At 38.0% G+C, this 13,767-nt stretch overlaps 3 protein-coding genes across 4 annotated transcripts; all 3 read right to left on the bottom strand.

Moving 5' to 3' along the window:
* On the bottom strand, window positions 1,403-3,991 carry LOC109214961 (bet1-like SNARE 1-1). 2 transcript variants are annotated; one of them, XM_019378950.1, is made up of 6 exons: window positions 3,853-3,991; window positions 3,583-3,663; window positions 2,711-2,846; window positions 1,883-1,939; window positions 1,732-1,791; window positions 1,403-1,647 (listed from the first exon to the last, which is right to left on the bottom strand). In XM_019378950.1, the coding sequence occupies exons 2-6, from the start codon at window positions 3,594-3,596 to the stop codon at window positions 1,558-1,560; spliced, it is 357 nt and encodes a 118-aa protein (XP_019234495.1). In that variant the 5' UTR covers window positions 3,597-3,663; window positions 3,853-3,991; the 3' UTR covers window positions 1,403-1,557. The 2 variants fall into 2 exon arrangements, with proteins under 2 accessions (XP_019234495.1, XP_019234486.1); XM_019378941.1 differs by having other exon boundaries at window positions 2,711-2,858; window positions 3,853-3,990.
* On the bottom strand, window positions 4,518-8,484 carry LOC109214976 (CDT1-like protein a, chloroplastic). The gene is made up of 7 exons (XM_019378960.1): window positions 8,065-8,484; window positions 7,129-7,248; window positions 6,797-7,031; window positions 5,710-6,441; window positions 5,325-5,526; window positions 5,141-5,231; window positions 4,518-4,835 (listed from the first exon to the last, which is right to left on the bottom strand). Exons 1-7 carry the CDS (start codon window positions 8,385-8,387, stop codon window positions 4,778-4,780), a joined length of 1,761 nt encoding a protein of 586 aa, XP_019234505.1. The 5' UTR covers window positions 8,388-8,484; the 3' UTR covers window positions 4,518-4,777.
* Window positions 8,964-13,223, bottom strand: LOC109214983 (CDT1-like protein a, chloroplastic). Its single transcript, XM_019378968.1, has 7 exons — window positions 12,824-13,223; window positions 11,965-12,084; window positions 11,322-11,556; window positions 10,211-10,942; window positions 9,831-10,032; window positions 9,651-9,741; window positions 8,964-9,322 (listed from the first exon to the last, which is right to left on the bottom strand). The coding sequence occupies exons 1-7, from the start codon at window positions 13,144-13,146 to the stop codon at window positions 9,265-9,267; spliced, it is 1,761 nt and encodes a 586-aa protein (XP_019234513.1). The 5' UTR covers window positions 13,147-13,223; the 3' UTR covers window positions 8,964-9,264.

The following is a 13,767-nucleotide window of genomic DNA, read 5'->3' on the forward strand; positions in this document are numbered from 1 at the left end:
GACTGCGCACATTTTATATGTGCATAGGTAGCATATATTGTATACTGTACAGGTACAAGTCGGTACAAGTCGACTGCACACATTGAGGGAGAGAGTCATGGACAGGTCAAGTCGACTGCATACATTGAGGGGGAGTCAAGCGTACATACATTGAGGGGGAGTCAAGTCGACTAGTAAAACACAGGGAAGTCGACTGGTGTTTACTTCTTTACCTTATTATATTATTTTGCCATCATCAAAAAGGGGGAGATTGTTAGATCATGTTTTAATGATGCAAATAATATACATGTGCAAGAAATCAAGTTCAAGAAGTAAAGAAGACTGCTAGAATGGTTCATGATGTACAAGGAAAGAAATCAATCAGCATGTGATCAGCAAATCTGGATTGGTCTCGTAAATCTGGGCGCAATCTAATCAACGAATCAATCAGCAATAACAATGATTAGCTGAGCTGGAAAAAATCAAATAAGCCTTGGACAAAGGCACGAATCATGGGCAGAATCACGGAAAACTAAAGGATACGAGGAGATCTGGGAAGCGACCACATTTGGAAGATCCAATAATCAAGGAGAAATCAAGTGAAGCAATCCTCTGCTAAAGGAAAGCAATCAAGAGAAGCAACGGCTCATTCCTTATTCTTGGAAAGAATCAATTCTTTCCAAGGATCAAATCTCTTGGGTTGTCAAGCCTCTACCATCCATCAAAGTATTTATACACCCTTGTAAACCCTAGCTTAGACATACTTTGATCAAACCAAATTACTCTCTTTATTCTACTGCAAACAAGCATTGTAGTTCACTAAGATCTGTTGTGTAACAAGTCAGAGATAGAAACAGAGCACACACTGGTGAGGCATTGTATCAAAAACGAGTGCTAGAGAAACTGAGCGATATACACCACATCTGTACTCGGAAGAAACTCATTTACTGAAGAGAACTCCCTTGCAACCCAAGGGGACTGGATTAGGATTCACATTGAATCCGAACCAGTATAAAAATCCCGATGGTTTTAATTCCTGCAATTATTTTCTGCATTTTACTTTCCGTTACCATATCTGCTAAATTATCATATTCAGCAGACTACTCAAGTTATAAGTCAACTTATAAGCAATTAATTTGAAGTATTTACAATTCACCCCCCCCCCTCCCCTCTTGTACTTTCACCCGCAGCCACTATCTTTCGGGTGCGCACTGGGTAACCTGCTCACTGTGCAATAGTTCGCAAACCACACATGAGATAGTGCGGACCACACTAGGCAAGCCCGATGCGACTCTGACTGAGGAAGCGGCCGGTGAGGGGAATTGATTATAGGTCTCCCATGTGAGAAACCTCTCACCCAACCAACTCAGTCAACCCTTGTCGGCCGTATTTTCCCCTTGTATATTCAAAGATACACGTTGTATACTCCAAAACTATCTGTTGTATTAAAAACACTTTTACACAGCTAGACAAAGTCTCGACTTTCTTACAGTGAGACAGTAATGTTGACATCAGAAACTGAGCCAAGCATCTTTCTCTGCACATAAATCCAGTACATATCTCTGCTCACATTACTAATTACCTAGTGAGATAGTATACCACCAAAAACAGAACCACAAATGAGGCCACTAGTGTGAACATCCTTCGGCTTGATTTTGTCTCGAATACCTGAAAATCATGGAAACGGCTCAAACCAGCAACACATTTCATCAAGCCAAAATGGAACAAATGGCATCTACAGTAAAACGATACCATCTTAAATTTATCCATTGTTCCAGCTAAAACACCTCTTGAAGAATCCATATCATTTCCCTGAATAGGCAAACCAGAAAAACTTGTCTAATTAATCATACTACAAAAGGATAAAAGAATAAGATAAGTTACTTTATTAAGCTAAGCTGACCATTCTATCAAGCATCCGATTATGAGTCTCCACCTCCTCATGTATATCACCTGTCAACTGTTGGTATAAAGCATTATCAGGACTAAAAGAGTAAATTTCACTAAGTTCAATATCTCATTATCAACTTCAATAGCGAGTTGTTTCACTTGATGTACACAACAACTCATTTAGAATGACAATAGCAGCAGGGAAACGAAAATTAAAGGACTCCAATACTTAAGTTGCACCAGAAGAGAAGAACAGGTTTTCTCTAACCTATTGAACAATCACCAAAAATTACACATTCTCAAGATAACTCGATGGAGAAATCAGGAACCTCTTAGTGCCAGCCTTTAAAGATTCGTGTGGTTATCTTTCTTTTCTTTCTGAGTAATTACACAAAAAAGAACGACTTCTAAGAGAATGTGCTCGAGGTGACAAATTCTAGGATCTTATAGAAAAAGTTCTACACATGGTATAATCAAATTTTCCCAACGGTGATCTTGAGAGAGCAAGATCCTCGAAAAGAATCAGTCATTATGATGAACAAAAATACAAAGAGGAAAGTGTGTGTATATGCAGTTACAAATATAGTCGTCAATTAAGTAAAGCAACAGCCTCCAGTAATGAAAGAGTATTTATAAGTTTATCTCATCTCAAATAGTTGGCTGCCTAAATTTTGCACCGTTGAAGCCTCAATCAACCCTTGACACCCATGACCAAGGGTGTATACTTCAGTGAGGACAACCAAGGAAATTCTGTATTGCAACTTAACCCATAAACATTGACCATATGAAGACTCTAATGCTGGCTGAAAAAACTAAGAGCTTTCAGGTATGCAAAACTTACTCTTTTGAGCATATTAACTCTATCTTGCAACCCATCTATTGCCCTCTCATTCTCTTGTTCATCAATTTCGCCAGAAGCATATGATGACGAAGCCCTTATACCACCTTCCTCAATTCCATCAAATAGAGCAGCTCTACTGCTACGTTCCCTGAATTCAAGGATTATCAATGAATTCCGAGAAAGCTGGATGCAAAGTAGATTAAACAACACATCACAAAAAGCGGTTTCGATAGTAAGAAGGTTTCCCACCCTCACATCCATATAAGGAACAGGCACAGAGGACAGGAGCAAGTTAAAGGTAAAGGTAAAAAACTGGCACGACCGACAAGGCCAATATGACATAGGAGAGGGGCTAGTTTATGTTGTGGACAAATGTCAAGGTACGATACTAAAATTGGATCAAGCCTGAACCGCACATTTACAGCTCATACCGTTTAAAAAGAGATGTAACTATGTAGTAAAATCGAGTCGAGGGTCTTCGAAAACAGCCTATCTATCTTCAGAAGGTAGGGGTAAGGTCCGCGTATCTGTTGTTATTGTTGTACTTGTACCATTTAAAAAGAGGAAAAGGCAGGGTGATAACAAGCCCACACACACAAACAGGAACTCGCTCATAATACTGAAAATTCGCATCCATTTAAGGGCTCTAGAACATAGTCTTTCAGAAATTCGAGGTTGAATGAGTGATAGCTAGCACCAATAGGAGTAGAAAAAGCTAAACCAACCTGATCTTATATTATGACACATTCTAAAATCTAAGGCTCTTTTCCACCTCGAGAAACTAGCAAATCTGAACTATTATGATCTCTAATGCACGAAACAATCAATAAAAAAAGCACATAAATAGGGTTAAAACTAGACGGTTCACAGACCTCCGCGAATTCATATCAATCTATTCAAGTTGAAACTCCGGGTGATGTGAATTTTTTTGCGGTGAATCAGAAGCTGCGAATCTGTAAGTTTATCACAATAATTGATCACTAATTTTGCAATTAAAATTCAATGAAAAACGAATGATCAATTGAAAATTCGTGACAATTTGAATTTTGAATTCTAGGTTATGGATGTTACAGATCAATTAAAATTTCTAATCATGAAAATGACAAACCGACAGTGATATGTAGATGCGCCGGAATATTTACCTGGAGCTGAACGATAAACGCCGTCAGCGTTGGCAGCGGAGGAGGTGGCGGAGTGGAGAAGAAGCAGGTGGGGAAATGGCCGGAGTATTAACTACTCAAGGGCAGTGAATGACTCAAACGGAAAAAAATAACTGACGTTCTTTCCTTTTTCTTTTTTTAAATCTTTTTGTTGATAAATTAGTTCAAACAATATTTTTTTTACGAGAAATTCTCCAAAAAAAAAAAAATACAATATTATTTAAAAGTGCTCAATTTTTTCATCCGTATTTAGCTTTTGCATAATCTTGCAACTTGACGTGTTCAAATTCAAGAAAAAAAAAATGAAATTTACCCCTTAACATTTGACTATGATTTAAGTGTATTAAACTGCCTAATGATGTTATTTTAAAATCATTTGGCTTAAGTTTAAAAGAAATAACTTTGAAAATCCTTTTGAATTTTACTACTAATTCATGGTGTTGTCGCAAATTCCTTATTAATATGATTATTTCAAATTATTTTAATAAACCATTTAGCTAAGGCAGATTAAAGTTGTTATAACTCCAAAGAAAAAATAAGAAAATTAAAGAATTAAAATACTCTGATAAAACAATTTATTCGCAAAAGAAAGAAAAAAAACTCGACAATGACTATAGAAGAAGTCACAAAAATCTAATGAAGAGATAAAGAAGAATGGTGAAAAAACATTTCTCATTCCAAAGTAGAATTATGGCTATATACAGGATAAAAAAAAAGGTCACTTTAGCTCTATATTGCTGGCTAAACCAGTTATAATGACATTAAAACTGTTCTAAATAGCAGCTTTGCAGCCAAATTCTGCAGAGTCAGTCAATGTATTGCAATAATCTAGTTAAACAAACTATCATTTACAAGCTCAAGTTGAAAAACTCGGGCCGGATTCAAAGTCCCTTGCACCTTGCTTCTCTCAGTTTGCTTCAGCTATTCTTGTGCGTATTGATTCAGCATTTGATACCTCGCTAACACTGCAACGAAAACAAAAAATAATGACATCAAGCTCCTAAAAATTACAGGACAGCATATAATACTTAAAAGGGTCGGGCGGATTCAAGATTTAAACTTGATCGCTTCAATGTTTAAGGTTCATAACACTGATTATATTGTACTTCTGAAATTATGGTACAGATACCAAACATGTCTTGAAATTTTAGTTTTTTGTCACACACACAAACACATCCACCTCTTATCAAAGCCTCTTTTCAACCAAGAATGATGTGTGTGTGGGTGGGTGGGGGGGGGGGGGAGCCGAGGAAGAAGAACCAAAGCTTACCACAAGAGACGATCCCCACTAGATGCCACCTTTTCATGGATCCATTCAGGAGCTATTTTTAGCAATAACCGGAGTTGCTCTTCAACTTCTCCTGCAAAGAAAGAAGACAGGTTTCAAGTCAGAAGCAACTTCAAAATGTCAAAGCACTCCAAGTTTTTAAACGATTATCAACCACCAGACTTACTTCTATCAGTAATCTCTAGATGGCTTGAAAGTACTTTGTGCATAAGCTCCTCTTTAGTAATCACAGAACGTTTAATTGATTGAAATAGGAAGTAAATCATGTCGAAGAACTTAGGTAAGCTCGAAATCATTTTCTGGTGCCATTTCGCTTGGGATATAGCTGGATCTTTATCCTCTAATGCCTTTTGCTCCTTTTTTCTTATCTGCAGATCCATGAAACATTCAGCAGCTAACCTTTAGAAGTAGACCAAGAAATACAGATTTCCTAATTTCTCAGTTCAATGGAGAAATTCTTTTGATTTAATAATGTCATACAAAATTAGTCAAAATAATATACTATCAACAAGGAAATGGTGTCTTGGAAGAAAAGTTCTTCCTTGTCTTACCGATTGCAGAAGATTCTGAGGAAGAATGTCAAAGAATTCATCGTCTATTGACGATTCTCTACTATCGATGACTTCAGTAACTTTTGAACTCTTCACAGGAGTATCAAAGGTCAATGACCTAATACGAGGAGGGCGCCTAACTAGCTTTTGTGGTGATTCAGTTAACTCTCCATCCGGACTCATATAACATCTCTTGGAAGGTTGGAGCACAGGTGTAGAAGTCATCAATTTTGCAGGTGTAGATGTATGTTTTGCTGGAGTTTCTTCAGCACTTAATAAAGATGAACCGTCTCCACCCTTCATGTTTTTTAATGGAGTTGCGGGTAGAGGAGATGGTGGTGAAGTACCAGAAATAACCCCTCGTGCTGAGCATTTTGCTCTGCTAGTTTGTGTCGAAAGCAATTTGGAAGCAGTTTTATCGGCAGATGTAGAGGTGTGGCTCTCAGTGGAAGTTTTGGAAATCTGGGGTTCTGAGACTGGACGAAGTGAAGAACGAGGAACTGTTTGAAGTTGCTCGGTATCCTCTGCTTTAGCAATAGATGCTCGATGAGAAAACGATTTCCTGAAAGATTGAGACAGGTGCGATGCAGCTGTTGCCTGCTTCTGCATTGAAGCAATCGGTGTCTCTCCCATTAACTGTGCGACTGCAGGTGGTGTTGATGAGTTTGTTAAGAGCTCTTGTTTTGACCCACCGAATGCTCCTGGTAGTGCTTCCTCAGGAATGTCATCCCCCTGAATTCAGAAATAGCATTCGTTAAGAACACTAGTTTTGTAGATAAAGCAAAACATCTAAATATCACTTATTCTTTTCACCTTCTTTTGGAGGAATTCGGGAAGCAAAAGATATAAGGCAGAGAAGGGATATCTCAACACTTGTTTCGTTAACAACACAGAGGATTATTGGTACGGTTAAGATCTCAAACTATGCTGATGGTCTCAAGACGACATAGATTTTGAAATCTATAAATACTAAATAACCGAAAAACGTCACTTGGACCTATAGGATAATAAAGAATTTACTCTCAACATATCATCACAAAGCAATTTCTCGATTGTCAAAACTTGCACAAGTTGAAATCTCTCTTACCTCAGGGTGGGATTTAAAGAAATCCAAAATCCGAGCACGGAAGACTTTCTCCAGTTGTACAGTGCCACTAGTGGATTTCAGCTTTTCATCAACTTCAACTGCATTAGCATTTAATGTAATATGAAGATCAGGCTTCATACAGTATGTGTGTTCGTCATGCACAAGTATCTTCTTGATCTCAATAGCCTCGGGTAATAGAAACTTCAGCTGTGCTAAGTGAGTGTAAGTAAACCTCCTGCACAATTAACACAGAGCCAAAGAATTAGGCAATTAGCAATAATTGATAGAGGAAATCATCAACAAAAGTGTATTCAAAATATTCAATTGCTTACCTATCTGTTAGACACTCCACTTTGGTACTAATATTTGTAAATGTCGTCGAAGAACCCTTCAATCGCAGCAACCGAATTGAATTATTCAAGCTTCTGAAGAATTCTTCCAACAATTCATACCTACACAAACACACCAATGTTAAAACCAAAAAACAGAAAACGTTGGAAAATCCCAGCTCTTTTTAAATCTGAAGACAAGGACAGATGGAGTTTTATGCCAGCAATCTAGGCGCACCGTTAAACTTGCAACTACACCTCAATTCAAACTAGTCGAGGTCAACTGGAGCTATATATAGTTAGAATTTTCAATATCTGTAAATGTGCTTTTCTATATAGTCTACCTACACACTACCGTCCCCAGACCCAACCTGTGGGAATTCACTGTGTTTGTTGTTTTTGTATATATACCGGAAAAATAAAAATATAAAACACATCCTGGAAATTTATCCACGGCCTTCAACTCGAACTATATATCAACCTAGAAATTTCAGCTTCTAAATTTCGATTAATCGAATCTTCCTCCCCGGGTATTATTTCCTACTGTTCCGTATATGAGCCTCTTCAAACTAGGCTTATTGCTACTGGTAAAACAACAGTAGCGACAGATATGATCTACTACATCTCAATTTATTAAACTAGTTGGAGTCCACTCAAATATATATTTCTGAATTTTTTTAATATATTTGTATATATACATACCGAGGCTGGTGCATTTTAGCTTCACCAGATTCAACTGAACCACGTATATTTTAGTAAAAATTACAATAATTCAACAAATATCTCATTCTGAACCCATAATTGCAAAAATAAAAGTGAGAACATATAATATAATGTACACTAATATAAATTTCTAGATCAGTCTCTGTCCAATAACACATAATATAATGTATATAATGTAACACCCAAAAAATAAAAAAATAAAAAATAAAACCTTACTTTTCTGGTAGCTTTACTGGATCTATAGGCTTCTTTGCTTTAACTGCCGGGGACTTCACAGAGCTCAATGAAGCACCAGCCTGCGCAATTGGGTGGTTCGGGTCGGGTTTTCGGAGCCTCTGGGTGGCCTGTCGGACTTCTTTTAAAGAAAGCGCGGCACCACGATTACGAGTCCGGCGAGGAGGAATGATGGGCTTCTCAGGGGTTTTTGAGCTCCATGGATCAAGAGACGGAGCCCCGGAAACAACCGGGTCGGATCCCATTTGCAGTTTCTTCTTTGACTTGAATGTACCCAAGAGTGATGAAGAATCATCAGACTCCATTAATGAAAAATAGAAGAAAATTAAAAATAAAATAATTTGTAGAAGCAAATGAAGAAATTTGACGAGAAATTGTTAGACCTTAGAAGGGAAAGTTGAAGAGATTGACGATGTACGGCGTGAGGAACTATATATATAGTAGGATTTTTTTGGCGGGATTGCTGACGTGGCTACAATGCCAGGTTAGAATTGGCGCCAATTCCCGGGAAAGCTGAGGTGGACGCTGATGTGTTTACTGTGCCAGGTCAGATTTAGCGCCAAATTTTCCTAACGGAAAAGGCCGCGGGCCGTGCTTTGTGTTCCTTGGATAGTTGTAATTTGTTATGGACCGTTACAATTCTTTTCTTATTTTTTTCCCTTTTTAAGTACCATTATTTTTTTTTCTTTTTATATTGTTTGAAGTTGGATTTACTAAACAAAATAATACCTCCAAAATTTGTGGTGGGATAAATAGATTCCTCTATCCATAATCAAAGGTCCAAATATGAATTTTGAGAATGAAAAAATCGTGACAGGGAACGCTCAACAACAACAACTGAATAGCACATCCCTCAACAATACCAGTTCAAAGCCAACAAATGACTTGGTGTAGAAACAAGTATTATTACCAAAATTCCCATTACAAAGAGAAGCATCATTGCTATATACAGGATAAGGGTCCAAAATAAGAAAATGAGACAATGTCTTCACTAACTATCAAGTCACTTTAGCTCTATATTGCTGGCTAAGCCAGTTAAATAATCTGTACTAAATAGCAACTTTGCGGCCAAATGGTGCAGAGTTCTGATCAATGTAGTGCAACAATCTAGTTATAACTATCATATTTACAATTCAAGTTGGAAAACTCATGTCTAATTCAATTCCCTTGCCCTTGCTTCTCTCACTTTGCTTCAGCTATTCTTGTGCGTATTGATTCGGCATTTGATACCTTGCTAACACTGCAATGAAACAGAAATAATGACATCAAGCCCCTATGAAGACAGCATATAATACTTAAAAGGGTCGTCAAGCACAAAGACAGATTCAAGATTTAAACTCAGATCAGTTCAACGTCTAAGGTACCTAGCTTTAATTATATTGTGCTTCTACAATTATGGGTACGGATTTTTTAACATTTCTAGAAATTTTGGTGATTTGTCACACACAAACACATCCTCCTCATGTCAAGCAAGAATGATGTGTGTTTTTTCTTTTCTTTTCTTTTTTTTTTGGGGGGGGGGGGGGGGGGGAAGGGGGGGTTAACGCCGAGGAAGAACCAAAGCTTACCACAAGAGAAGATCCCCACCAATTGCCAGCTTTTCATGGATCCATTCAGGAGCTATTTTTAGCAATAACCGGAGTTGCTCTTCAACTTCTCCTGCAAAGAAAGAAAGAAGACAAAGGTTTCAAGTCAGAAGCAACTTCAAAATGTCAAGTTTTTAAACGATTTTCAACCACCACACTTACTTCTATCAGCAATCTCTAGATGGCTAGAAAGTACTTTGTGCATAAGCTCCTCTTTAGTAATCACAGAACGTTTAATTGATTGAAACAGGAAGTAAATCATGTCGAAGAACTTAGGTAAGCTCGAAATCATTTTCTTGTGCCATTTCGCTTGGGATATAGCTGGATCTTGCTCCTCTAATGCCTTTAGCTCCTTTTCTCTGATCTGCACATCCATGAAATGTTTAGCCACTAAATTTTAGGAGTAGACCAAGAAATATAGAATTCCTAATTTCTCAGTTCAGTGGATCATTTTTTTAATGTCATGCAAAAGTAGTCAAAATAATATATATACTATCAGAGCAAGGAAATGGTGCCTTGGAAGAAAGTTCTTCGTGTCTTACCGATTGCAGAAGATTCTCAGGAAGAATGTCAAAGATTTCATCATCTACTGATGATTCTCTACTATCAATGACTTCAGAAACTTTTGAACTCTTCACAGGAGTATCAAAGGTCAATGACCTAATACGAGGAGGGCGCCTAAGTAGCTTTTGTGGTGATTCAGTTAACTCTCCATCCGGACTCATATAACATCTCTTGGAAGGTTGGAGCACAGGTGTAGAAGTCATCAATTTTGCTGGTGTAGATGTATGTTTTGCTGGAGTTTCTTCAGCACTTAATAAAGACGAACCATCTCCACCCTTCATGTTTTTTAATGGAGTTGTCGGTAAAGGAGATGGTGGTAAAGTACCAGAAAGAACCCCTCGTGCCGAGGATTTTGCTCTGCTAGTTCGTGTCGAAAGCAATTTGGAAGGAGTTTTATCGGCAGGTGTAGAGGTGTGGCTCTCAGCGGAATTTTTGGCAATCTGGGGTTCTGAGACTGGACGAAGTGAAGACCGAGGAACTGTTTGAAGTTGCTTGGTATCTTCTGCTTTAGCTATAGATGCTCGATGAGAAAACGATTTCCTGAAAGATTGAGACAGGTGCGATGCAGCTGCTTCCTGCTTCTGCATTGAAGCAATCGGTGTCTCTCCCATTAACTGCGCGACTGCAGGTGGTGTTGATGAGTTTGTTAAGAGCTCTTGTTTTGACTCACCGAATGCTCCCGGTAATGATTCCTCAGGAATGTCATCTCCCTGAATTCAAAAATCATTTGTTAAGAACAATAGTTTTTTTTAGAGAAAGCAAAATATCTAAAATATCACTTATTTCTTTTCACCTAATTTTCAGGGAGCAAAAGATGCAAGGCAGATAAGGGTTATCACAACACTACTTTTTTTAATAACACAGGATTATTGGTACGCTTGGAATTAACATTGTCTCACAGAGCTAGCTTAACATTTAAAACGATGCTGATGGTTTCAAGACAACATAGATTTTTAAATCTATAAATACTAAATACACGAAACACGTCACTTGGGCCTAAAGGATAATAAAGAACGTACTCTCAACATATTGTTGCAAAGAAATTTTTCGATTGTCAAAACTTGCACAAGTTAAAAATCTCTATCTTACGTGAGGGTGGGATTTAAAGAAATCCAAAAGCCGAGCGCGGAAGACCTTCTCCAGTTGTACAGTGCCTCTAGTGAATTTCAGCTTTTCATCAACTTCAACTGCATTAGCATTTAATGTAATATGAAGATCAGGCTTCATACAGTAAGCGCGTTCGTCATGCACAAGGATCTTCTTGATCTCAATAACCTCAGGTAAAAGAAATTTCAGCTGTGCTAAGTGAGTGTAAGTAAACCTCCTGCACATTTAACACATGGCCACAGAATTAGGCAATTAGCAATAATTGATAGAGGAAATCGTCAATAAAAATGGCATAATACATAAACAGGCACATAATACATAAACACGCCCTCAAACTTGGCCTCTGCTGGCAACTATGCCCTCCAACTTTGGGTGTGCACCAGGAAGCACCTCAACTTGTCTCCACTTTGTTAGTTGAACACTCCAACTTACAAAATGATCATCTAGACACCTCCAAAATGTATGTGCCACGTCAGCATTTGTGTTTACGTGTTCACCTTTATACAAGTTGAGGTGCCTACTTGTTCACACCCAAAGTTGGAAGGCATACTTGCCAACTGAGGCCAAGTTTGAGGGCCTATTTATGTATTTTGCCAAAATGTATTCAAAATATTCATTTGCTAACCTATCTGTTAGACACTCCACTTTGGTACTGATATTTGTAAATGTGGTCGAAGAACCCTTCAATCGCAGCAACCGAATCGAACTATTCAAGCTTCTGAAGAATTCTTCCAACAATTCATACCTACACAAACGCACTAATGTTAAAACCACAAAACAGAAAACATTCGGAAATCCCAGCTCGGAAAATCTGAAAACAAGGGGAGATGGAGCTTTATGTCAGCAATCTAGGCGCACCGTTAAACTTGCAACTACGCCTCAATTCAAACTAGTTGGGGTCAACTCGAACTACATATCGTGAGAAAATTTTCAATATCTATAAATGTGCGTTGGTATATATACTCAAAAACCAAATATATAAAACACATCCTGGAAATTTATCCACTGCCCTCAACTCGAACTATATATCAACCTAGAAATTTCAGCTTCGGAATTTCGATTAATTGAATCTACCACCCCGGGTATTATTTCGCACAGTTCCTATTATGAGCCTATTCAAACCGGGCTTATTGCTATTGATTCGGTGATTGGGGACAGACAGATCGGTAAAACAGCATTAGCCACAGATAATGATCTTCTACATCTCAATTAATTAAACAAGTTAGAGTCCACTCAAATATATATTTCTGGAATTTTTTAATATATTTGTATATATACATACAAAGGCCGGTGCATTTTAGCTTCACCAGATTCAGCTAAACCCATGTAGATGTTAGTCAAATTTACAAAAGTTCAACAAATATCTCATTCTGATTATTGCGTGTAATCCTAATCAATATACACTAATTTAAAATTCTGGATCCGCCTCTGTCCAATAACACATTAATACAGCGTATAATGTAAATATAAAAAAAAAAACTTACTTTTCTGGTAGCTTTACTGGGTCTACAACCTTCTTTGCTTTAACTGCCGGGGACTTCCCGGAGCTCAATGAGGAATCAGTCCGTGTAGTCGGGCGGGTCGGGTCGGGTTTCCGGAGCTTCTGGGCGGCCTCTCGGACTTCTTTTAAAGAAAGTGCGGCACTTCGATTCCGAGTACGGCGAGGAGGAATGATGGGCTTCTCAGGAGTTTTCGAGCTCCATGGATCAAGAGACGGAGCCCCGGAAACAACCGGGTTGGATCCCATTTGAAGTTTCTTCTTTGACTTGAATGTACCCAAGATCGAAGAAGCTTCACTAGACTCCATTGAAGAGAAAACTGAAAAAAATTAAAATTAAAAGTAATTTGCTTAGGCAAATGAAGAAATTAGAGGGGAAAGTTGAAGAGACTGAAGATGACGGCGTGGGGTATACTATATATATAGTAGGAAGTTTTTTGGCGGGGTTGCTGACGTGGCTACACTGCCAGGTAGGAATTGGCGCCAAATCCCGGGAAAGCTGAGGTGGAGGATGATGTGTCTACCTTGCCAGGTCAGATTTAGCGCCAATTTTCGTTAACAGGAAAAGGCCCGTGGGCCGTATTTAGTGAACCTTAGATTGTCGTAATTTGGTATATATGGACCGTTGCAATTCTTTTTCTTTATTTCTCTTTTTTAATAAAATAAATCTTTGTTTGAAGCTAGAGTTATTATTTATTCAGCAATTAAATATTTTGTGATTGGAAATAAATGAAAGAACGGTCTTTGAATTACAAAGTTTTTTTTATGTATGAAGTAGAGTTATCGATTATTTTTAAAAAATAAATCAAAGATTGTTCTTTACATTTATTATTAATTACAAATACGATTGATTGTGCACAAGGGAATAAAGGTCGAAGCTCGAGGGCAAAAGGGGTCGAGCTTCTATGGTCAGCAAGGGTTGTATAACGA

Source organism: Nicotiana attenuata, chromosome 2 (assembly GCF_001879085.1).
Source record: "Nicotiana attenuata strain UT chromosome 2, NIATTr2, whole genome shotgun sequence".
Taxonomy (NCBI): domain Eukaryota; kingdom Viridiplantae; phylum Streptophyta; class Magnoliopsida; order Solanales; family Solanaceae; genus Nicotiana; species Nicotiana attenuata.